This window comes from Fringilla coelebs (genome assembly GCF_963513975.1).
Source record: "Fringilla coelebs genome assembly, chromosome: 10".
Lineage (NCBI taxonomy): Eukaryota > Metazoa > Chordata > Aves > Passeriformes > Fringillidae > Fringilla > Fringilla coelebs.
The window spans coordinates 23,708,539-23,731,138 of NC_140036.1; the positions used below are offsets into that span (position 1 = coordinate 23,708,539).

General features: G+C 46.2%; 1 protein-coding gene across 1 annotated transcript; it reads right to left on the reverse strand.

The window, feature by feature from the left end:
* Positions 1-17,533: 17,533 nt before the first annotated feature.
* Positions 17,534-22,246, reverse strand: OTOL1 (otolin 1; the record flags this gene model as incomplete). The annotated part of the gene is made up of 4 exons (XM_084212281.1): positions 17,534-18,420; positions 18,789-18,860; positions 19,691-19,780; positions 21,943-22,246. The coding sequence occupies 4 exons, from the start codon at positions 22,244-22,246 to the stop codon at positions 17,534-17,536; spliced, it is 1,353 nt and encodes a 450-aa protein (XP_084068407.1).
* Between the last annotated feature and the right edge of the window lie 354 nt (positions 22,247-22,600).

The following is a 22,600-nucleotide window of genomic DNA, read 5'->3' on the forward strand; positions in this document are numbered from 1 at the left end:
CTCTCACTCTTGCATAATCCAGGTTATTAAATCTGGATTTAATAATGTCCCTGCAAACTAGAACAGGAAAATCCAGGGAATTCCATGGGCTTGTGCACTCTTCTCATTACTCAAAGGGGAAAATAAAATATTTTCTTATATCTAATATAAATATATTTTATAAATATATATCTAAAATTATACATATATATAAAATATATAATTATATAATAAAAATATGTAGTTATATATAAATGCAATAGAAAAGAGAGCTCTGGCTGAAGGCCCAGTTCCAACTCTCAGCAGTGGAAATGCCAGAGAAAAAGGTGAGAGAAGCTCTGGGGGTGTTAAGAACAAGGATGGGGATGAGCATCCCTGGGGCTGGGTCCATGGGGGGACAACCAGGGCAGGAGGAGGCTGCTGCATCCTCACCCCCTCACAAAAGACCCACACACCCTTGCCAAGCTTCTGAGATCATTTTTTGGTGGCCACCACCCCAAAATTGCAATAAAAAATGAATAAATCTTTTAATCTTGAGCTGGTTTTCTCCAAACAGCCATAATTCCATTTCCAGGAGATATTTTGCTGTACAATGCACATTTTTTTCTGTGGATTTATATTATTAGATTCATGTTTGGTTTAATATTTCCACTACTACCAGAGCTCTCCTCAACCAGCTCCAGGAAACAGCAACTCAGCTCCTGGTTTTTGATTGTAACCAGGGAATAATGACAGGAAAAAAGCAAACTCGAGCTCAGATAAAACCAGTCATTTAAAATAACTCTAAAACTCTTCAAGGCCAGCCTGGAACAGCCTGGGACAGTGGGAGGTGTCCCCACCCATGGCAGGGGTGGAACTGGATGAGCTTTAAGGTCCTTTCCAACCCAAACCATTCCATTATTCCAAAGTTTTAACTCTGAATTTCAGTTTTCACCAGCTCGAGTTGAGGCCAACAACGTGAGTTTAAAAAAAAAAAATCATCTCCAACACAAACCTGCAGCTCCTTGGCTAAATTCCTAAATTCCCCAGCCTGGCTCTTCAAAGTCATTTAAAAATCCTTGGCTTTCTATTTTATGAACAAAAATTAATCTCAAAGACCTACTTTTCCAGCAGGAACATCAATATTTTATATTCTCCCTTCTCTGGAAAGATCCCAGACTGATTTAGATGTTGTTTAGAGAAAAGTACCCAGCCTGTATTATACAATCTAAAATACCACCTTTGTCTCCAAGGGAACATCCCAGCTTAATCCAGAGCTCCAGAAAGAGTCTGGGAATTAAAAAGTTCCAACAAAACCCACCGTGGACAAAGCATTAAAATAAGAATAAATTCTGTTCCTCTGATTTTCATTTAAATTTTGGTGTTTCCTGCACACCACACACCCTCAAGGGGCCAAGAAAGGCCTTGAGACAGATAAAATTCCTGCAAAAAAGGAGAGAGGACAAATCCATGGGGAATGGTACAAGAAAAATGGGCCTGAAGAGAAGCAGAGGAGATTTAAGCAGGAAATTTGGAATTTTTTCTCCTATCTCTGAGTAGAGCTGATCAGAGGAACAGATTACTCAGGGATCTCCATCAGGAGAGGTTTCAGGACGGGTTAGACAAACGTCAGGAAATCCCTCAGTTGTTGGGAAGAAGGGAAAAAATCCCTTTTGAGATTTTCCAAGCGTTTAATTCCACAACTTGCTTAAATCACTTGCGTATTGTGACTATTTTAGCCAAAAATTAAAGAGGCCAAGTGACCCTACTGCTGCAGAGGACTAAAAAAATGGGATTATAAACTCAGGAATTTGGGATTCCAGGCCTCCTATCCTTTGCAGCAGCCCCACTGGGTTTATTCCTATTCACACACAAAATATTCCCCTCAGCAGCACAAAAACTTCCCCTTAATCCCCAAGAAATTCAGGAATTTCCCTCCTGGCCTTGCCAGTGCTTTCTCCTTCATCTCCAAGTGAATGCTACACGATATTTTCTGCATTATATTTTTACCCACCTTTAATCTCTCCTCCTTTTTAAGTTTTATTTAATAGCAAACAGCTTGTCTCCTTAACAGCAAAGAGCAAAGTGACAGAAAACAAATTAGTTTCTAAATTTAAAAACTGTCCCATTGCCATGACAACCAAAGCTCTACAATTACATCAAGCAAATAATACCTACTCGGAAGAGCAGAGCCAAAACTCCTTCTGGAAATGTAATTACACTGAAATAATCAACTAATCATTGCAAAGCACTCCAGAAAAACAGGCTTGGAGTGCCTTTATTTGGGAAAGGCCAAGACTCGTGGGTTTTCCTCAGGAAACACAACCCAAGCAGGCAAATCTGCATTTCACTCATTATTGAAGGGTCATCCTTTCATCACAATAATATCCTTTAATCCTTTATCCCCTCGCTCCTGACACCACCTCAGCAGCCCAAAATCTCATTTTCTGAGGTAAACAAACTGAAGAGTTTGGAGTTTCCTGCCCAGCATTCCCAGCCCACTGCAGCTCTGAGCCTCCCATTAATTTCCAGCCTCGATCCATTCAAACCTGCCTCCCACCCCACAAAAAAAAAAAAATATATATATATATTCTGAGCAGCTTCCCCTCCTTATTTACACCCCAATGTCCTGATGGGGAGCAGCCACCTCCCTTCTGCTGTGGAGGTGACCCTGAGGTGTTGGAAAGTCTCTTTTTCCCAGCCCCAAGACCACAGAAGAAGTCAGGATTCCTCAGCTCTGATTCTCAAGGTTGTTTTTTATTTTTTATCCATGACATTCCTTCTCTGACCCACTGAGATCTGCCCAGGTTGGGTTGTGGCACAGTCCCTGCCCTCGGGGTGCTGTTGGCATTTTATGCTAAGAACTGCCTGTGCTTTATTGACAATAATTTCCCAATCCCCATCACCTGTGTCAGACAGTCTGTCCCTGCTCTAAACCAATCCAGAAATTACAATAATTTTCCAATCCCCATCACCTGTGTCAGACAGTCTGTCCCTGCTCTAAACCAATCCAGCAGTGTCCCCATCACACAGGAGATGGAGGACAAGAAGAAGGAGAAGGAGGACAGGACACAGCCAGATTCCTCCATCCTGCCTCCTGAACCCCCATTCTAACTGCCCAAAATTCTTCATTTTCACCCTGTGACAGATTCACTGTCATTCTACTCAAACCCTTGTGGTTTGTAACTCCTCACACAGAGTTGGGAATTGTTCCCATGGGCTGAAATCACAGGTACAGGGGTTTGTGACTCTGGGCCAAGGTCTCTGAGCCCCCTGTGTAAGAGCTGAAATGAGGGATGTGGGACCCCAGGGGCAGGGCAGGAACAGGCAAAGCCAATTTCACCTCCCCACGCTGAATCCTGGAGCAGAGCTTCTGTGGAGCCAATTATTAGTTAAACAGGGGATAATTGGATTTATCAGGACAACTCTGCAGGGCCTCAGGAGCAGAGCAAAGAGCTGAGAACAATGGGCAGTGTGGGGAGAGGGCAGCTTCCAGTGCAGCTCTCAGGGACTGGGGTTGGACCAATATTATTTCATATTTCCCTTAATGACTTTGGCACCAGAAGTCAAAATGTGCAAATGAAATTTGCTGATGACACAAAACTGGGAGTCAGCCTTGACAGCGAGGAGGATTGGATTAATTAGGCAGGATTAGGTGACCTCCAAGCCTGCAATAATAGAATTAGGGGGAAATTGAGGAGTGCAAGAGCAGGGTCGTGTCCTGGAGAACAATGAGCCGAATTCCAGCAGGATGAGCAGGAGTTGAGGGCTTTTCCTGGATCACAGGAAGCTTTTGACCCCTTTAATGGTGAGAGAGGCTGCCAGAATGTGAGATTGTGGCTCCCTGTGCTCAGCTGGACTGGAAGGGAGGGATGGAGAAGCTCCTGGGCTGGTCCCTGGGGAGGCTGGAGCAGCTCTGAGCGGGAGCTGAGCAAAGGCAGCCTGCAGAAGGAACCCAGGACACGGCTCTGGCTGCCCTGGAGGGTGGGAAGGATGAAGAAAGTCTCACAGATATGGGTGCTTAGCAGAAAGATTTTTAAATATAGAGTCTAATGAAGGAATAGAGATGGAAACAAGGGTGGAAAAGCTGCCCTGGCATCATTTAGGTGAGTAGGAGCACAGTTTGAGGTGAAAAGTCCTGATTTATGCCATCCAGAGGGAAAAAATTGGCTGTGGGGGGACACTGACACTTTTGTGCTGAAATTTTTTGGGAGTTTTAGCTCCAAGGGTGCTCTAAAGTCTCCAATTCTTTGATGGAGGAACACATTTCTCAGTTATTGGGGGTTTTAAATCAAATAATGGGATCTTAATCACCCATCCAGTGCCACCCCCTGCCATGGGCAGGGACACTTCCACTGTCCCAATCCCAATCCAGCCTGGCCTTGGACATTTCCAGGGATGCAGGAGCAGCCACAGCTTCTCTGGGCACCTGTGCCAGGGCCTGCCCACCCTCCCAGCCAGGAATTCCACCCCAATACCAATCCAAATCTACTAAATCCCTTTTATTTAAAGAAATTTAAATCATTTTTAATAAAAAGATGAACCCAACCAAAAAGAACCCAACCAAATAATCAACAACATTCCTACAGCAAAATTCCCACTACTAAAATATGCTTATGAGACATTTCCCAGCAGACTCCCCTGGGCAAAACAGGCATTCCCAAATGGATATTTCCAGGATTTCCTTTTCCAGAAGGGGCTCTGACTTCACTGAGGCACCACCATGGATTCATTTCCCCCCTCTCTCTGAGACACTCCACACAAATCAACATTTCCTGGGTCTGGAGCTGTGAATTCCTGCTCCAATAATTAAAACACTCAGCAGGGAGCCCATTCCAAAGGTCATCTTTTAACAAAAATTAATTCATTTCATCCCCTGCCCATAAAGTTTGAGACAAAGTAACAAAGCAATGGATTAACCAGCGCCTCTCTGCTGTTAGCACTAGAAAATGCTGTTTATTTTACCAAGGAAATTACAGCAGCACCTTCAGCTCATATTTCATGGGAAATTAATGCAGGACATCACAGTGCTGCTCCCTCAGTGAAGGGAAAATAAGAATTTTACCTATTTATTTGTAAGCAAATCTATGGGAATGAAAGTAGATTTGTGTTGCAGCAAATTTAAATTCTGCATTTCCCCTGGTGCAGAGGCAGGATTGTGTGGCCTTGTTTTTCCTGAGGATTTTGGAGGAATCCAGATTTTAAAGGAAGGGAAATCCCTTCTCACACAGTTCCACACTGTGCAGCAGTAAAATTTCCTTCATTTCTCTTTCCTAAATATTTCCTGGCCAAGCAGGGCATGGATGACACCTAAAAATTAATTCAGGAAGAGGCCAAATCATCCCTGAATGCAACTGGAATGAGAGTCAGCCCTCAGCCCAAATGGAATCCAAGCCTGGATGCTGCTCCTGGGGCAGCCAGGAAAAGGAGAAAATTCAGGTTTATTTGCCAGGTTTATTTATGATCAGTGCCTCAATCACTGCCTGCCATCCTTCAGGAGGGAGACATCTCCCAATTACACAGTGCAGATAAACTGATTTATTTGGGCTGAGCCTTGGCATTTGTCATTGTGGGCTTCATTTCACCACGGAGCAGGCAGGAACTGATGGCTGGAAAAAAAAAAAAATCACTGCAAGGAAAAAGTGCAGAATTCTGGAAGGAGGTTTTATTTTTTTTCCCCCTAAGACCTCAATTTCCAGGAGTTTTATTTCTCTTTTCTCTGCAGAGGCAAAGCCATGCTTGGAAAAATTGGCAAGATTTGGACTTCTAAAAGGAAGAGCCCCACTAAAAACAAAGTAAAACAGGCAAAACTCGAGATTTTTGAGCCATTTTGTGGTTATATTACAATTTTCCACTGAAAAAAACATTTAATCTATATCCAACCTATCCAACAATAAAACCCTGGTGCCTTGTTCCAACTCTTCCTGCATAGTTTGGAAAATAATTCAGATATTCTGGGCAGGAATTTGTCTGTGGAGATACAAGGTTAAGGGGGTTCTGCTGTGTCTAAATGAAAGCAGAACTGTAAAAGCAGGATAAATTTTAGCCTTAGATTTGCTTTGTTTAATTCTGCCCTGGGGGTTGAGTTACAGCATCCCTATGGATGGAAGGCAAGGCTCACCTCAATATTAAACAGGAAAAATCAATATTATTATGGCAAAGCCTAATCCTGCAGCTCCAGGACAGCAGCTTTGAGTGACATCTTCTGGCACAGACCTCCCCCAGCAAAGGATTTGTTATGCATGGGCCACATATCCCAGCAGCATTTCACAAGTATTTTTATCTCATTGGCTTAATTTTTGAATGCTTTGTTTTTAAAATAAGGCCAAAAAGAGCATAATTGCACCCACCTATGGCCATGTGTTAGAGAAAAGGCAGATGGTTTATTGTAAATATGGGATCAAGCACAGAAGTCAGGTAAAAACCCCACTCTGCATTTCACTCACCACATCAGCTCAGCTGCTGGGGAGCCCTGAGATCTTTTCATTTATCCTCATTTCCCTGAGCACAGAGCAAACTCTGTCCTCCCCTGCCTTCTCCTGGGCTCATCCACCACGATGGACAGGGAAACAGAATTCCTGCTCCAGACACCAATCCAAACCAAACAGGGTGACAAAAGACAACAGAACTTCAAAAAGAAGATTATATATATTTATTTTATTTTTTTTTAATGGAACTGAGCACACAGGCAGTGCCTCCCAACTCCTGGAACCCAGCCCAGCCCTGGGGCTGCCCCAGGGGAATTTTGGACTCTCAGGGCTCTGACCCCCAACTGCAGCCAAGCCCTGCCCTGCAAACCCAGCACTAGGAAGTTTAATTAATTCATTTATTACAGCCTTGATTAAGGGCAGAATCAAGGTCAGGTTGTTTGGGTTCTTTTCAAATCCCTACTCATTGTAGGGGAAGCTGAGCAAGAGGATCTTTAAAGGTCCTCTCCAAACCAAACTACTTTTTAATTAATAATTTATTTCATTCCTGCTCCTCATCAGCTTGAATACACACAGAAAAAAAAAATAAAATATATATATACACACCAATATCCAAAAGCTGAAAGTATTAATACCATATATCCACTGCCTGCCATATTTATTCACACACTTCAAGCCTGACAAACAGAATTATGAGGTTATTTTATTGCCTCATGAAAAATATATTTCAAAATCTATCTTGGTTACAACTCGCACCGACACAGTGTAGAAAGCTCCAACATACTTTAAATAATTTAAACCCCTGGTCTTATGGAGCATTAGGTTGGATGCTAAGATAAAAAATAAAAAAAAATTAAAAAGAAAAATCAGTTTAACCAGTTCCAGGGAGGTGGGAAGGGAAGATTTCCATCATTAACCCATAGGAAGGAGATGAAGCAGAGACATAAAAGTGAAAAAACAGAAAAATTCCAAATTTTTGAGTGAATTCATCCCCAATGACAAAGTCAAAGAAGAAAAGGACATAGGGGAGATACTAAGAGGGTCATGAAGTATTTTTAAAGCATTTCAGATCATTTAGAAGCCAGTAATTCATTAAAAAAATAAAATAAATAATATATAATATACTGTTTATGTTATAATATAATATACAATAAAATATATAAACTATATAAAATATATAGTTTAATATAATAATAATAAACTATAAATATATAATAATATAAAACTATAAATATAAAGTATATATAAAACTATAAATATATAATATATAATAGTATAAAACTATAAATAAATAATAAACTATATAAAATATATAGTTTATATATAAATATATAAACTATAAGGGCAAATGTAAATAAAAATAATTGTATACATAATTATTGGATAATTAAAATAAAAATAATAATTATAAATAAAAAATAAAGGGAAGCCTCTTCCCCTTTTATCTGCTGGGATGAAGGCAGCAACAACTGGGACCAACACCAGTCCAAGGCATTCAACCCCTGCCACCACAGCCCTCAGAACATGGCTCAAAAGCAGTTTTTATTCCATATTTTTAATAAATGTTGCTGTAAATTAGCCATCATCTGCCAAACAGCATCTTTTTGCACAGAATATTGGGAAATGTGGCTAAAATTAAAGCCACATCCCTGAGTTCAGTGTCTGGGGAAGCAACTGACACCCAAAAAAACCCCAAAATTCCCTTGTTCCCATCTCAAGAGAGCAGCAGCCAGAACCACTGTGCACTCAGTAAAAATGAAGCAAATCACTGTTTCACGAGACTAAATCATGTTATGAGAGAAAAAACTCCTTTCCATTATTGGTTGCCCCATAAATAAGGAAAGAACAATTATTCCTCCCAGCTCTCTGCTTGTCTGAAGTTTTATTTCTGTCAGAAGTGCAATTGGAATGACTCTGCCTGACACTCCAGCTCCATTATCTGGGAATTCATGGCTTTTACCAAAGGATAGCTAAAAATATTCCCCATTTTGCATGTTATCTCTGCACACCCAGGGACACAGATGAGGCTGGAGATGAGTTAAAGTGTGGGAATGTCACCCTGCCCAGCCAGGTTGGCATGGATAACAAAATTATTCCACATTAGTTGAGCCAAATTAAAGATAAAGGATTAAAGAAACATCACTCTGGATGGTGGCACCCTCGAAACGTTCCCCTCGTGCAGCTGTTCTGAAATGTTGACTTTGTGAGGGCATCACCATCACTTTTTCAAGCTGAATTAATTCTCTTTGAGCCCACAGGAAGCAGAGAAGGGAGACACCCTCAAGGAAATATCAATTATTTCTCTGAAAGGCAAAGCAGGATTAGGTTCCTGCAGCTGTTTGGGGACAGACACCTGAGCTACAACATCTCAAAAAAACCCAGAGGAGCAGAGAGGGATAAGCACAAGATCAGAGAGATGCATGGTTTTAATGGTTTTTCTTGAAACAATGGACAGTGGGACAAGTTTTCAGGAGAGTTTAAAGGAAATTGTCTCCAAAGTTGCTTCAAAATCCAGGATCTTTTGGAGGTGTCCCCATCATTGACAGCAGGAACTCCTGCTGGCCAGAAACAGGGTGGAAATCAAGGTGTGCATGGCAAAAACTGATGGGGGGAATAGGAAAAGGGGGAGAAAAAAGTCAAAACCCCCTCAGTTTTCAGTGATTTCTGTTTGAGGTTGGGCATCAAGCACAGAGGGGACCCAAGAACTGAGGCTCCCCATTTACCAGATTCCTGTTTTGTCTTCCCCTATGAAATGTTGACTTGTTTCTCATTTAGACTGCAAATGATGGATATTTTATGAGGCTGTTCCACGGGTTTTGCCTCCAAAGCTCAAACACCCTCCTGAGCTCAGAGGTGACCCCCAGGTCCCTCTCCCTGTCACTCCTCAGAGCCAAGACCTTCCCAAACCCCTGTGCCGTGAAAATGCATCATCAAAACTTCTGAACAAGTCCAATTTCTTCTAAAATTAGAGCTGCTGGAGCAGGAGGAAGTATGAATATGAATAAAGGCCTCCTGCCCTGGTTTTAAGGTCGGGATCAGAGCAGTGGCATCATCCCAGGTCACAGCCTGGCTGTCACTGCCACCTCCTGCTCGGCCACAAAAGGCAAAACACTCCCAGAAAACAGAGCAATTAAGGGAGGATAAATAACCCAGCCTTGTCTTCTGGGCCAGAAATAAATTACAGCAGAAAAAGAAATTAAAATATGCAGTGGCTGTGGAATTGGAGGTGTCTGCAAGCTCCGAGGGCTGGGAAAATAGGACACAACATTGCACAACAGAAGGGCACCTGAAATCCCCTGGCAACACTCCCTGAGCCTGTCCTTGAACTAAATCAGTGCTCAAAAAGTGGGATTTTGGGCAAATCTCACCATGGGAAGGGCCAGCTGCCAGGGCAGGGGTGAGTCCAGAATTTTGGCATTGCCAGGGGGATCCCACCTGGCTGGGACGTGGGAGCAGAGGATGGAGAGCCAGGGAGCAGGGCAGGATCCCAAAAATATTAAAAATATTACACAGGGGAGGGAGAAGGGCTTGGATCAGGAGGTGAAAACAGGAGCAACAAAGGAGGAAATCCTCCCTAACAACAAAAAAGGGAAAAAAAGGAAAAAAAGGGGGAAAAAAAGGAAAAAAAAGGGAAAAAAAGGGCAGTGGGAATGAGAAAGTGCCTTGAAGAGCCTGCCTGCTTAAAGCAGCGCCATGGGAGAGCTCTGGAGAAAATCCCAATGGTTCTGTGCTCCCAGAGAACTCATCCCGCTCCCCCAGGCAGCCCCAGCACAGAAATCAGCTGCACCAAGAGGCAGCAACATTTTGGGATCATCCATCCTGCACTGCTCCTCACCATCAGTGCCTGAAGGGGTAAAATTCACCCAGGGAGAGAAACCCCATCCTCTGGGACGGGCTGTGCTGCTGCCAGGCTCAGACTGAGGTGGTTCTGAGAGGAAGATCATCCTTCATGCTCCCTGTGGTTCCTCAGCCTTGCCAAATACTCGGGAGAGTTTAAAGGAAATCCAAAGTTTCTCCCCTTAGGAGCAGCTTCAGAGCAGCCTTCAGCTGGTGGGAACCAACAGCTGCCAGCTCTGGGGCTGATCTCCAGTGGAAAAGTGGAAATGTCAATAAAAAGCAGGTGTCAAGTCTGTCCTCTGAGCCTCAGCCCTGGGTTACATTTACCACAGGTGCAAGCTCAGCTCCTGATGCTCCCACCCTGCCCCTCCCCAGCATTGCTTTGAAATCGTCCTAATCTCAAGCCCAACCCAACTCAGTATTTGGTAAAAAATAAAGAGGAACTACAGACTGAAACAGCACATTGAATTACACACTGAAATCATCTTTATATTTAATATTTCTCTCACAGGAAACACTGACAGGTTCCACTACTTAAAAATTGTTAATTTTTTTTTCCCCAGAATAATTCAGCTGCCTTGAGTCTCACTGTAAAAGAACATTATCCCTACAGCACTTTGCTCAGGAAGTCGATATTGATGAGCCTGAATTCCCTCGGAATTTCAGCACCATGGAAAGCAGGAGCGTCCCTTGGCTTTCCTGGCTCCACATAAACCAGCCCTGACCCTCAACAACCCAGACACTCCCACAGCTGAGGGATTTCACATTTCCAGGCTGAAACAACTCCAGCTTCCCAGGAAAATTCCAAAGGCACCATCCCAATGCTATTTAATGCCAGAGCAGCTACCAAGGTATGAAGAGCTGAGTCAATGCTCCAATATTTGGGTTTTTTTAATACTTATCAGAATTTATTTCAGTGATTCATCCCTATCTGTACCTGAAGCTGCTTATGAGGATGAGTTTCCATCTGGGATGCCTGTGTTGGGTCAGTTTAGGGGCACAGATTTAATAAACTTTTTCATTTCTGCCTTTAACGTGACATGAACAGAAATTCAAGAGTCCTGTTGAGGAACTGGATGTGAGAGCCAGAACAGAGCTTCTTTTTCCAAGTGCTTTTCAAACCCCTTGTAAATGCTGATAGGTAAAATGAGGGGAATTTATGACAGCATAAAATAAAACCACCCTCCCTATAAAACTTGATTAGATTTATTGATTATCTAATAAAAACCCAGAGCTGGGCTTTAATAAGCTACAAATGGTGGGTCCAAACTGAGAAGCATTTGGAGCTCCTCTCCTTCTGTAATCCTGCTCAAAACAGGATTGAAAAGCAAAAATCAAGCCAGACCTTGAATGTTCCTGGGTTTTCCAGTGATTATTGGAAGAACCCTCAGCCCTGGCTCTGGGTGATGTCCCAAGCAGAGCTCAGGGATAAATCCAGCCTGGGGGTGGGATCCATTCCCTGGTTTCAAACACAAAAAACCCACAGGTGAGGATGGGTTTGCAGAATGTTCTCAAAGCTGACACTGACCTCCAAAGGAGCTCCATCTCAAGGAAAAAGTGATTCCCAGCAATCCCAGGTGCTAAGAATCCCTTGGGAATGCCCAGCAGTGGCTCCAGCACCCCAATCCCACTCCCATCTGCTCCAGCAAAGCAGCACAGAAAGAAAAAAACCATAATTTTCCCAAAGGATAAATTCTTTCAGCCCCACTGAAGCTTTCCATGTTCCCAGCAGTGCTGATTTATTGGGATGCTCTAGGAAGCATCTCCAGCTGCAAACTCCCTGCATCTGACCAATGGGAACGATTTTTCCCTTCAGGATGGAAGTGTTTGGGGATTTTTCAGCAGGCCTGGGAGCCCCCAAAGTGCTTTCTGTGAATTCATAGAATTCCAGCTATTGCTTGTGAGGTCATTTCAACCCTGGAGTTGTTGATATCCCTGTATTTACAATTATATCTTGTTTGCTCAGAATAAACTCACTAAAACTCATTTTATTTTCACTCACTTTTTGCTCAAGTGCTTCATTTTAGTTTTAAAATAACTTTTCAGGGCCTGGGCTGGGTTGAGTTTTTCTCCTTGATTACTCTTTTGGGCTGCCAAGAGATTCTGTAATTCCAATTATGTCACAGATGAATTTGGGCTCTGTTGGGAACAGCAGCTCGTAATTTGGATTTATCTTTTTCTCTTCATTTTAGGAACGTTTCATGAGGGGAAAAAAAAAAAGTATATTTAGGCACTTTTTTTTTTCCAAGTTATTTTCCTTAAAGTAACTGAGTCAATTAGAACCAATTGAGTGGAAAGATTTCAGCTGGAGGTAAACAGGGATAACAACGGTGATGAAGGAATGGGAAGATAAATTTGGAAAAAGCTGTGGTGTGGCTGTTCAGAACCCTGATTACTGCTCCAAGAGCCTGGAGCTTAAAACACCTGAATATTGAGACTTTCTGCAGTTTTTGTGGCATTTTTGTGTCCACAGCAGGATCTGGAATATCCAATCCTATGGAAACAATCCATCTATCCAGCCCATACTATGGAAACAATCCATCCACCCATCCCACCCTGTGGAAATAATCCATCCATCCCACCCTATGGAAAACACCCATCCATCCATCCATCCATCCCACCCTATGGAAATAACAATCCATCCATCCCACCCTATGGAAATAACAATCCATCCATCCATCCCACCCTATGGAAGCAACAATCCATCCATCCATCCCACCCTATGGAAATAACAATCCATCCATCCCACCCTATGGAAAAAACAATCCATCCATCCATCCATCCATCCCACCCTATGGAAATAACAATCCATCCATCTATCCTATGGAAACCACCCACCCATCTATCCATCCATCCCTCCATCCCACACCCACCCACCCATCCCACCCTACGGAAGCAACAATCGATCCATCCATCTATCCACCCATCCCACCCTATAGAAATTACAATCCCCATCCATCCATCCCACCCTATGGAAGCCATCCATCCATCCATCCATCCATCCATCCATCCATCCATCCATCCATCCATCCATCCATCCATCCATCCATCCATCCATCCATCCCTCCATCCATCCACCCATCCCCGCCCAAGCCCCGTGCCCATCCCCAGGGCCGGCTCCTCCCCTCCCGGCAGCGCTGCTCTCGTTTCCCGAGGAATTCCCGTGCCCGCTCCCGGCTCGGTCGGTTCGCAGTGCCACATTGCCACCTGCTGTCCCCGCCGCGTCCCCAGAACCCGCGGGGAGCAGAGCCCGGCCGGGCTGCGCTGCTCGGAGCTCAAACAGGTCCCCGGGACGGCGCTTTGCACACAAAGGGTTTGATTAATTAATTAACAGCTACAGGAGATGAGCTCCGTGCAGCGCTAGAGCTGCTCCATCACTCCCTGCTCAGAGGGAAAACCCGGGAAATGTTTGGGGTGAGGGAAGGACAGGGAGGGGTCACAGGCAGGGCAGAGTCCCTGTGGGGAGGTTAATTGATCACCAGAGATGGGTGATGAGAAATAAAACCGATAATAATAGGAATAAAGCTATTCCTCCCTTCTTCCTGGGCTCAGCCTCACTCCCAGCAGAGGGATCAGGGAATGGGGGCTGCACTCAGCTCATCCCAGGTTTTCCCTCCTCCCTCCTCAGGGAGAGGGGTTCTCACTCCTCCCTGCTCCAGTGTGGGGCCTCTTCCCACGGGACACACAGAGCTGATCCAGGGTGGATTCCCACGGGATCAGAGAGCTGATCCAGCAGGGAATTCCCATGGGATCCCACAGAGCTGATCCAGCCTGGGCTTCCCAAGGGATCCCAGCCTCTGCCCTGCTGTGCTGTGGGGTCCTCCCAGGGCAGCAGAAGGATTTGTGCTCCTCCATGGACTGGATTCCAAAGGGATCTCAGCTCCTGCCCCTCCTTCTGGGGCTGCTGCTCCCACAAATTCACACTCCTCTCTGCAGCTCCATTGTTTCCCCCCAGAATTCCCAAAACCTTTATCCCAGACACCCAGCCTCATCCAACAGCAGGTCCAGTGCCATTGGCTCCATGGGACACAGGGAAGATGCTGGCAGAGAAGCCCCTGTAGCCCCCCACTCCCAAATCCTTGCCCCACAGGGACTCAGTCAGATGCAGAGTCCCAAAAACCAGCCCAGGAATTAATCCTGGCCCATCAGGTGAGCTGTGCATGGCTGCACCGCTGCTCAAACAGCTCCTTCCACTCCAGCAGCTCAGTCCTGCCCCATAAATCCCAGCCCTGCAGCTCATAACATCTTATTTTATCAGCTCCTGGGGCGCTGCCCTGAGCTCTCTGCAGCAGATTCACCCTTCTGCTGACACCCTGCAAGCACAGCCCAGCACCTCCTGTGCCAACATCCCCACAGCTCTTCCTGAAAAACCTGCAAAAAGTCCAAACACAGGTTGAAGGTGGGATGAAGCCAGCTGGAACCTGGCTCTTAATGATTGTGTGGAAAAAAAAAATATTCTTGTAAAACCCCACCAAGTTCCCTAAGCATGGAAAGAGAAAAACAAAATAATTAAAAATCCATCTAAGCCTTTTTTCTTTCCTCAGGAGCACCGACAGGAACATGGGGAAAGCAAAGCATGAGGCTGTCCTTGCTAATCCAGGCCTAACTCACAGCCTGCTCCACAAACATTAATCCTCCCTGCAGCTCCCAGCACCAGCTCAGGAGGGAGCAGACAGATGGACAATGACTTATCATTGGAGAGACTTGGATCAGCAAGTTAGAAATTCAGATTTCTACAGGAAAAGCAAGTTAGTCATCCAAACAAATGGATATGCCCTGGGGAGATGAAAAATCTGGATAGCAATGGAGCTAAAATAAAACCTTAAGAAAAATAAAGGCTGTGACTTTGCAGAGAGGAGAAAAAGTGAATATGAGGAGAAAAACTCCACACAAAGCACAGACAACTCTGCTAAATGCTCTTTTTTTTTGTGGGGCCACATTTATAACACAAGGAAATAAAGATTGCTCTTACAAGCACTGAGAGGATTTGTCTCTGTAACATCTAGGGCCGTGTATTTGTGTTTTCCCCAATATTTTACCATTTCCTGGCTCCAAGTGCTGCAGAGGAATACTGAGGCTGCCAGCTGGGATAGGATATTCAGGATAAATTCCATTTCAGGATTTTGGATTCAAATGATTGTGGGTGGGAGCTCACAGAGCAGGACCTGAGAGCTTTCCTGAAGCAATTCCTCAAATATTCCAGAGGGAGCAGCTGTGCCAAGGCAAGGATGAGCTCCTCACCCCTCTCTTGGGGGACATTCCAGGTGACACAGGACAGGCACAGCAGGGGAACCTCCTGATCCCTCTGCCCAGAAATCCTCTGCCAGATCCATGATGCAAATCCCAGCGAGATGGAAGCTCCCTCCAGCAGCAGGATCAAGGGATGAGGGGCAGCTGGGATTCTCCTTTCAGAGGGAAAATTGGGGGAAAAAGCAGCACATGGAATTAGGAATTCCCTGCAGGAGCCTGTCTGACATCTGGGTTACCCCTGGCTGCTAAACTGATCCCTGCCCTGCTTCCAGCTCCTTTAGAAATCTCCTTTTTGCTCCTGCTTCCACCTCCCTGCACAGCCACAGCACCCAGACAGCAGAGCTGGCTCTGCCTGGGACACAGCCCAGCCCCAAACCATTAAAGCAGCAAAGAGTTAAAGGCTTTGCCTTCAGGTATTTCCAGCTGGAAGGTGTTAATATTCATGTTAATAGTCGAGAATTCAGTAATTAAAAAAAAATAAACGCTTCCAGAGTGCATCAGAAGGGGAGAAAGAGGAATAAGTCATCCTAAAACTCAGATATCTGTGATTTATTTTTTAATTGATGTTTTAAGGGTTTGCTGGGAGACAGATCATTTGAAAAGAGGTTTTATTTTTATTTTCTCTGTGAAGGAATTGGGGTGTGGGATCTTGAGCATCAGGTAAATGCCTGGGAGAGGGGAGAAAACAGAAAACCACCAAGAGCTGCTTTTTTTCTGGGTTTTTTGGGGCCTTTTGTTTGTTTGTTTGTTTTGGTTTTGTTTGTTTTGGTTTGGTTTGGTTTGGTTTGGTTGGTTTGTTTCCCCTGATGGAAGATCAGTGTAATTAACCACCCCCAGCCCTCAGGCTGTACAGGTGGGATTTGTTCTGGGGCACACCCAGCTCAGCTGGGGCCATTCCTGATAGCAGCAGTGGCTTGGGGACACGAACATCCATTGTCATTCTGCCACAGTGTGAAAAAGGAGGAAAAACAGCTCAAAATGAGGGATTTTAAAAATGTACTTCAATATTTTTAAGGTGTAAACCAGCTTGGATTAAGGTTTTCTGCTCAAATGGTCTTCAGGAGGCTTTTTAAACATTCCCACAAATCCTCTGAGCCATCACAACACCTCGAGGGAGTTCCAAAGTCTGTTCTTGGCTGCCTCCTCCTCCCCCCAGCAGCCCAAGAATGAGCCCTCAGCATCAGAGGCTCAGAAATCGGGGATCTGAGTGGAGCAATAAACTCAAATATTCATCTCCCAGCTACTATTGAAAGTTTCAGATTTATTTTTGTTTAAGATCAAGATTTAGGAGGGTTTTTTACACTGATTGAATACTCTTTTAAACAATTTTTTATATAATTGATGACCAAAACTAAAGCACTAAATAATACTGGTTCAAGGATAAAAGAGCTTTAGATCTTTTCAGGTGATTTCAAGGAACCTACTGCTCGTGTTCCCATCTGGCTGATCCCAGGCATCAGATGAGGATGATCCCAAGGATGATCCCACAGCATCAGAAGCTCAGAACCTGGTGGTCTGAGTAGGCCAATAAAATAAAATTCACCTCTCAGCTACAGATTCATTTTTGTTTAAGAACAAGATTCAGGAGGATTTTTTACGCTGTTCTAATGTTCTTTTAGACCAAGACTAAAGCACTAAATAATACTGATTCAAGGATAAAAGAGCTTTAAATCTTTCCAGGTGATTTCAAGGAACCTACTGCTCGTGTTCCCATCTGGCTGAGCTCTATAAATCAAACCCTGGCATTTTTATCAAAATCAGAGGTGATCAGAACTGATTCCTAGAGGGAGTTTCGGCCATGCAAGGACTGCAGGAGTTGGGAAGAAGTTTCATTCCACGATTTGAATATTCTAATTACAAACTGTGCTGGGAAATGCCCTCCCCAAGCTGCTCCTGTTGGTGCTTGGTCAACGGGCAAAGGACGCGTGACTTCTATTAATCCGTGCCTTGCAAATATCAGCATTTTTGCTAAAACCTCACAAAAACACCACCTAAACCACGGTGCCGCCCTTTTCTCCTCTCACACCCAGAGGGAAAAGCTGTTCCCCGGGGTTCCAAACTCACAGAAGGACCTCAAAACCATCGGGGTACAGCAGGAACCCCGTGAAGACGCTGTCGTCCTCCGCGCCGGCGTAGAGCCCGTTCCAGTCCTTGCCCACCTCCAGCCACACTTGGTCACCCGCCCTGAGCTTGAGGATGGTCAGGAAGGAGGCCTGGTCGATGTCCTGGCCATGGAGGGTGTCCCTGGCCTTGGCCACCCTCCTGCTGCCGGCCACGAGGCTGAGGCGCGCGGGGCGGCCGCGCACGGTGACGTGGTAGGAGAAGACGTAGGCGCCGGGCACGCTGCAGTTGAACTTGCCCGTGGCGGGGTCGTAGTCGCGGCGCTCGTCGAACCACACGCGGTCGAAGCGGATGGGCACGTTGGGAGGCGGGAAGGGCCGCGACAGCCCCGCGCTGAAGGCCGAGCGCGGGGCCCTGGGCGCGGCCCCTCTGGCGCCCTTGGGCCCGCGGGAGCCTTTCCTGCCCGGGGCGCCGCGGCCGCCCTTGGCGCCAGGCTCGCCCTTGGGCCCGCCGGGGCCCGCCGTGCCCTCGTCCCCCTTGTCACCCTTGTCACCCCGCTCGCCCTTCTCTCCCTGCCCGCCGGCCGCCCCCCGCGGGCCCTCGCTGCCCGTGTCCCCCTTGCTGCCCTTCTCGCCCTTGGGGCCCCCTTCCCCTCTGTCCCCCTTGGCCCCTCTGCCCCCCGGCTCCCCACAGTAGCCCTTCTCCCCCGTGTCCCCCTTTTCTCCCTTGTGCCCCTGCTCTCCGCCCGCTCCCGGCTCTCCGGGATCCCCCCTGTCCCCTTTGTCTCCTTTGGTGCCGTTGTCACAGGTGTCCCCTTTAGCCCCCTTTTGTCCCTTCAGCCCAGGGAAGCCGTAGCTGCCCTTATTGCCTTTGGCTCCAGCTTCACCTGGGGGGAAAAAGGAAGATTAAAACCAATCAAAAAGAAGGTTAAAACCAATAAAATTGGATTGCTCTGGAGGTGGAAGGACCATCCAAAGGGCTTGGTCCTTCCATGCTGTTGTAAAACCCAGAGCAGAGGGAAAGGTCAGAGCAATCCTGGATTTTCCAGAGCAATCCTGGATTTTCCAGAACAATCCTGGATTTTCCAGAGCAATCCTGGATTTTCCAGAGCAATCCTGGATTTTCCAGAACAATCCCAGATTTTCCAGAGCAATCCCGGATTTTCCAGAGCGATCCCGGATTTTCCAGAACAATCCCAGATTTTCCAGAGCAATCCTGGATTTTCCAGAGCAATCCTGGATTTTCCAGACCTACCTTGCAGCCCAGGTTTCCCTGGATAACCGGGGCTTCCACTGGCTCCTCGCTCCCCTTGCTCCCCTTTTCCTCCTAGGACATTGCAGAACTGATTAATTGATTCATTGGTGCTGGTGTGTGCAGCACAGCAAACACCACACCCTGCTGGGCCCGTGTGTCCCTCACTTTGTTAATAAATGAGACGAGAGCAATGTGGGTTTTGAGGGAACACCTCCAGGAGCCTGAGCTGGATCCCACAGCCCCCAGCACCACCTCACTCCCGGATTCCTGCCCCTCTGCCAGGCAGCTGCTGCTGCTTGATGGAAGGTGGAGAAGGTGGCAGCTCTGCTTTCCTCACTCCAGGCTGGCCAAAAAGCTTTCCCCAGGAGTAAATCGCTGCCTGAGGGGCTGCAGGGACTGCACAGCCCCACACTCTGCTCCTGGGAGCCCGGGTGATTCCCCAGAGGCAGCAGCAGGATCCTGCCTGGATAAAGCTGCTCCAAGCCCCGGATGAAGGGCAGGGTTTCCTTTCAGGAATACTGATGGATAATGACTGCTCAGCATCTGAACTGAAGCTCTTTTGCCTGAGAGATTGAAACTGAAATGCAGATTTTACACCTGCACACAGCTTCCATGGGGGCTTTTTCCTACTGCTGTCCTTCATCCAAAGCAAACTGAGCCCAGATTTTGAACTCCTGTTCAGAACAAGAATTTTTGAGTGAGATCTTTATGAGCAGCTGCTCCTATTCCACCTGAACAAACACTGCCACCACCTGAGTTCCTGTCCCTGCACTGATGCCAGCTAAACCTCTCCAGGGCTCAATCCCTAGCAGAAATCTTCTTTTGCTTTGAATAACACGGATTTTTTAATAACTTTGTGGTATTTTATGAGGACAGCAGCATTTCCCATTGGTCTGGTTTACCTCTTTCTCCTTTAGAGCCTTTTGGCCCTTGAGGGCCAGGAGTTCCCGGTGGCCCTGGCAGCCCAGCATCTCCCTTCTCCCCCTTGGGACCTGTAAAATCAACAAAATTATCTCAGTAACTCCAAGGTTTAACTTCTAAATAACAGTTTCATCAGTACCTGAGCAGTGTGGCATTGAGGAGCATATATGAGGTGATTCCATCATCTTGGGAAGGGCTGCTTGTTTTATTTGACATCATCAAATCTCACAGCTTTGCCTTTCACTCTGGGCCATAGTTAAAGACTTTTTAAAACCAACTTTGAGCTGCCTCAGAGCCACAGGAGCTCAGAAGTTCATAAAACATCAGAAATTAATCTGTCTTTAATATCTGAGGAGCTGCCACAGCTTTGAAATTGTCCCTTATGGAGAATTAATTCTGCAAATATAGAAGGGGAACCTGGCTGAGAGCTGCAGAATCTCTGCAGAAAGGAGGGATTGAAATCTTTCCCTTTTCCATCCCCTTGGGAATCCAGAGATCCCTGTCTGGGATCAGATTCTGGCACCTTCAATCACCACAAGGACTTTTCCATCAAGAGATGAGAGATCAAACTCCCTTTACAGCCACCGCAATTTCCATGAGCCAACCGTTCCCAAGCCATGGGAAGTGAAAATCCCTGGAGTGCATTGGATTAAAGGAGAATTATTTCATGATTTTCCCACCTTTCCTGTCTCCAATATTAGTGCAATTGAAGTGAACTTTTGCAGGCTAATGCACTATTCATTAGAGCAGGAGCAGAATTAGGTGCTCTGTGTACGTGCATTTTGGCAGTAGAAAGAAGACACAAAGTGTATTTTATTAAATATTTAGGTCCTTTATGGAGAGCAGCTTATTGTGCCTCATTTATTTATTTTTAAAATTGAACCAATTTTTTTTTAATTTCTTTTTTGCAATGGGAAAAAATCAAAAAATAAAAAATAAAAAATAAAAAAAAAGAAGCCTTCAGAAAAGATGCAAAACTGCTTGAAGGTAGTTTTAGGGGTCATAAAGCCATGGTTGAAGTGAAGGTGGAATTAAAGCTCAGGGCAGGGACAGAGAATTGAGGAGCGTGGGAATTGAGGAGCGTGGCCTCCTGCCAGCAGGGATTTGGGGGAATTCCCAAACTCACACTGGTGGTTTGTCACTTCCAGGATGTGTCTGACATTCACTGTTCTGCTCTGGATTTACACAAATCAGGATCACATCCCACATTTCATAGAATTACAGAATCACAGAATATCCTCAGCTGGAAGGGACCCACCAGGATCATCCAGTCCTGCCCCTGGCCCTGCCAGACACCCCAAAATCCCGCCCTGGCAGCGTTATCCAAATGCTCCTGGAGCTCTGGCAGGTTTGGGAATGTGTCCATTTATTCCATGGGGAGCCTGGGCAGTGCCCAGCACCCTCTGGGGGAAGAACCTTCCCCTAAAATCCAAAACCCACCCCAAACCTGCCCTGGAACAGCTCCAGCCCTTCCCTGGCTGCTGTCCCTGTCCCAGGGAGCAGCGATCGGAGCTGCCCCTCGGGAAGAGCTGGGGCAGGAGATTGTCACAGACATGCTTTATGAAAAATCCTTTCCTTAGGATTTTTCCTCCTGAGAAGCTGAGAGGCCTCAGGAACAAAATGCAAACAATGATTGTCTGCTGCTGTGGGATGCAACAGGTGGGTCTGGGATGGGTCTCATGTGGTTGTTTCTAATTAATGGCCAATCACAGTCCAGCTGTCCAGACTCTCTCTGTCACAGACAAACCTTTGTTACTCATTCCTTTTCTATTCTTAGCTGCCTTCTGATGAAATCCTTCCTTCTATTCTTTTAGTAGAGTTTTTAATACAATATATATCATAAAATAATAAACCAAGCCTTCTGAACATGGAGTCAGCATTCTCATCTCTTCCCTCATCCTGGGACCCCTGTGAACACCATCACAGGAGATTTAGGGGTTAAAGAGAGATTGATTAGGGCTAGCTGACTACACACTGCGGATCACTTATCATTTACTGTGCTTGCAGGAGTCAGAGGAGAGAATGCAAGGCTGCTGTGATAGGAAAGAGAAGAACTCAGGGCTGTTGTGATGAGGAGGTCTGTTCGGACCCCAAGCCAGCCAAAACCCCCCAGCATCACAGCTGCAGATGGCCAAGATCTCCCCCACGAGCTGCACAAACCCTCCCAACGATTTCCCGAGGGAAAGGCCGCTGGATTTGGCGTTCCCAGCCCAGCAGAGAGGGCTCAGCACACCTGGGGGTCCCGGGGGGCCCGGCCAGCCCCGAGGCCCCACCGCGGGCGGGCAGCAGTCGCAGCAGTTGAAGAAGAACTCGGCCGAGTCCAGCGTGGAGTTCTCCAAGGGGAAAAGCGTGGGGAGCTCAGCTCTGCCCGGCGCTGCTGGGAGTGGGATTTTCCCCGGGACAGACGGGGGAGCTGCCGGAGGCTGGGAAGGTCTGGGCTTGGTGTAGAGCACGGCCGGGGTCACCTTCAGCGCCGCCAGCGCGGGCACGGCGGCGAGCGCCAGCAGCAGCGGGACGGGCCGCGGGCAGCTGGGCATGGCAGCGGCTGTGGGAGACAGGACAGGCGGTGTAAATGTTCCAGCAGCAATCAATTTATTAATTAATATGGTAAAGTACGAGCAACACAGCGCTGGGTACAGCGGGGGAAGTTTTCCCTCCAACTGCACGTCGATATTTGGGGCTTACAGGTATTTATAGGGATACTCAGAAGCTTTCTCAGCAGTTTCTATTCCCTATTTACTCATCAGCTGTTTCTATTCCCAATTTTTACGTCATAATTCCATACACTATCGTGATTTAGTTTTTCTCAGGATGTATCCCAGAAAAGGAGTATCCCAGGTGGCAGTGTGTCGCTATGGAACACGAAAGAACACAGGCACACACCGCTGCTC